Raw genomic sequence first — 2,180 nt, forward strand, 5'->3', positions numbered from 1 at the left:
TTTGTCCCCTTAAGCAAAACAAGATTACCCGATGACATCGAGCCAACAAAGGTCTCAAGAAACCTAATTATGACCAGAAAAAAAGTTTTGCCCGATGACTCGCGGACTCTTACGATGACATTGTCCCGGAAAGAATAACCGTCAGTTATAGAATAAACTTAAGAAAAAAAAAAAGAGAGGTATAACATATAGGTGCGTATTCTAATGGTTAAAGTCAAGTCGCTATAGCAGACATGTACAAGGAAATTGTCATCTTCATACGATCCATCATGCACATAAATGTGAAAACAGGTATTGTCGGTTGGAGGATATATCTTAATAAATTAATATTTTGTAAAGCCTAGAACTAAATAATCATACCGCATCATTTAGAACAGCTTCAAAGTTGGAAGATTTCTAATAGATTTTTAATCATGCAGCAGGAAGATTTTGGCCGAGTACTGGTTACTGTTGTGAATTGAAGATAACAATACCACTACCACCACCTCCTCCACTGTGTGCATCTGTACTAGCACTCCAAGCTAGCAACCATTCTTTGAAAACAACAACAGAGTTGAACCTAGCAAAAAACTAACAGTAGAGTTAATAATAATAATAATGAGAGAAGATGCAACATTAATAGTATGTTCCAACTTGTATTGAATGAAAACATAAAGATAAACTTCACGGTACTAAGTGCAAAAAATCAAAAGCAATAAGTGTGTATCACTTGCATTTGAAATAAAAGGCATGGGAAGAGCAAAAATACTACTGAAGCAACTTCAGGATGTGTTATGTGAAGAACGAGATGACAAACAATGTAGCAAGGAGATGTTCTAACCTACGAGGTGGAAGGACTCCCATCAGCTGATCAAAAAGTTGAAATGGTACCCCCATATTAAATGAGACATTTACCCCCACCGAGGCCCTTTCAGTCGGAAGCAAATGGACCATAATGGTAAGGATAAAACCTACGCACAAAAGCAGATGCAAGCTTCTTAGCAGAAAGAATATCGACCCATGAGTATAATAATTTCACTATGAAAACAGAACCTACCAATTCCATGACCTGACTCCAAAATAGTAGTACTGAAGCACCCAACATAGGCTTTCAGTGTACTTTCCAACCTGCAAAGGATAAAAATAGAACACTCAAAGAACCGAAAAATATACTACCTTATATACCCAAGTTACCTGGAAATTGCTCTGATTGAGAGCACTAGCATGATTGCCTTCAATTTGGTACTAAGTTGTCAGTGTAAGTTGTTGACAAGAGAGTGACTAAGATCTCATTGACGCCATGTAGATGCTTGTCATAAAGCACACTAAAAAATAAGTAGGACAAAGATATTCGTACAAGCTTAAGACGCTCCTTGGATACACACTTACTACATAGTATATACTATATACTAAGAATAGCATGTAGCAACTAGTAACACCTGGAAAACGATTACATCCTTATGAGGGCAGACCACAAGGAAGTCTCATTCACAGAATATATGCATATGTGCAGGAACTAGCAAATAAGACTGAACATGAATGAATACCGAAATCAAAACTTCGTCTGACATTTTATCAAATAGATATCACGCAACTTGCCTAGCTAGACAATACCTTGCATAGTATGCAACACATGTCGCATGTCGCAGCTCCATATCTCCCTTCGTTAAGCATTCAAGCCCGAGGGAATTCTACTGATCTGAAACTAACAAGACAGGAAATACCCTCATTTTTTTAATTCATCATTTTCTACTGAAATAAGATCAATAACAAGTATAACATGTGGACCTCCACAAAAGTCAACTGAACATATAATCGATAATCAAATAATTAGGAAGGGTGATGGATAACCTTATTAAGTATCTCAACGCCATTGAAAACACCGGTCGTAGGCATTAAAGTGAACTCTAAGAAAGGAGGAAAGAAATCCAAAGAATGTCAAACCTCCTCCTTTCGGACCAACTTTTCAAAACGTGTAAAATAATGTCTTAATAAGTAAAGCTATAACAAACGTATTAGACTCGCCCCATCCAACGCCACCACCCCAACAAACATCCCCTTACATCTAACAATCTACCATTACGTGCAAAAATGATACCAAAACTAAAAAAAAAAAGAAAAAAATATTAACAACAAAATGGAGATAATATTAACTATTAATATCATTAGGACAGAAGATCCTAAGTCTTTTAACACTTCAA

At 36.4% G+C, this 2,180-nt stretch overlaps 1 protein-coding gene across 1 annotated transcript; it reads right to left on the reverse strand.

The window, feature by feature from the left end:
- Window positions 1-234: 234 nt before the first annotated feature.
- LOC147515462 (uncharacterized) lies at window positions 235-1,732 on the reverse strand. The gene is made up of 5 exons (XM_086594478.1): window positions 1,594-1,732; window positions 1,037-1,107; window positions 821-950; window positions 361-559; window positions 235-253 (listed from the first exon to the last, which is right to left on the reverse strand). The coding sequence occupies exons 1-4, from the start codon at window positions 1,632-1,634 to the stop codon at window positions 445-447; spliced, it is 357 nt and encodes a 118-aa protein (XP_086450604.1). The 5' UTR covers window positions 1,635-1,732; the 3' UTR covers window positions 235-253; window positions 361-444.
- Between the last annotated feature and the right edge of the window lie 448 nt (window positions 1,733-2,180).

This window comes from Coptis chinensis, chromosome 2, assembly GCF_015680905.1.
Source record: "Coptis chinensis isolate HL-2020 chromosome 2, ASM1568090v1, whole genome shotgun sequence".
Classification (NCBI taxonomy): domain Eukaryota; kingdom Viridiplantae; phylum Streptophyta; class Magnoliopsida; order Ranunculales; family Ranunculaceae; genus Coptis; species Coptis chinensis.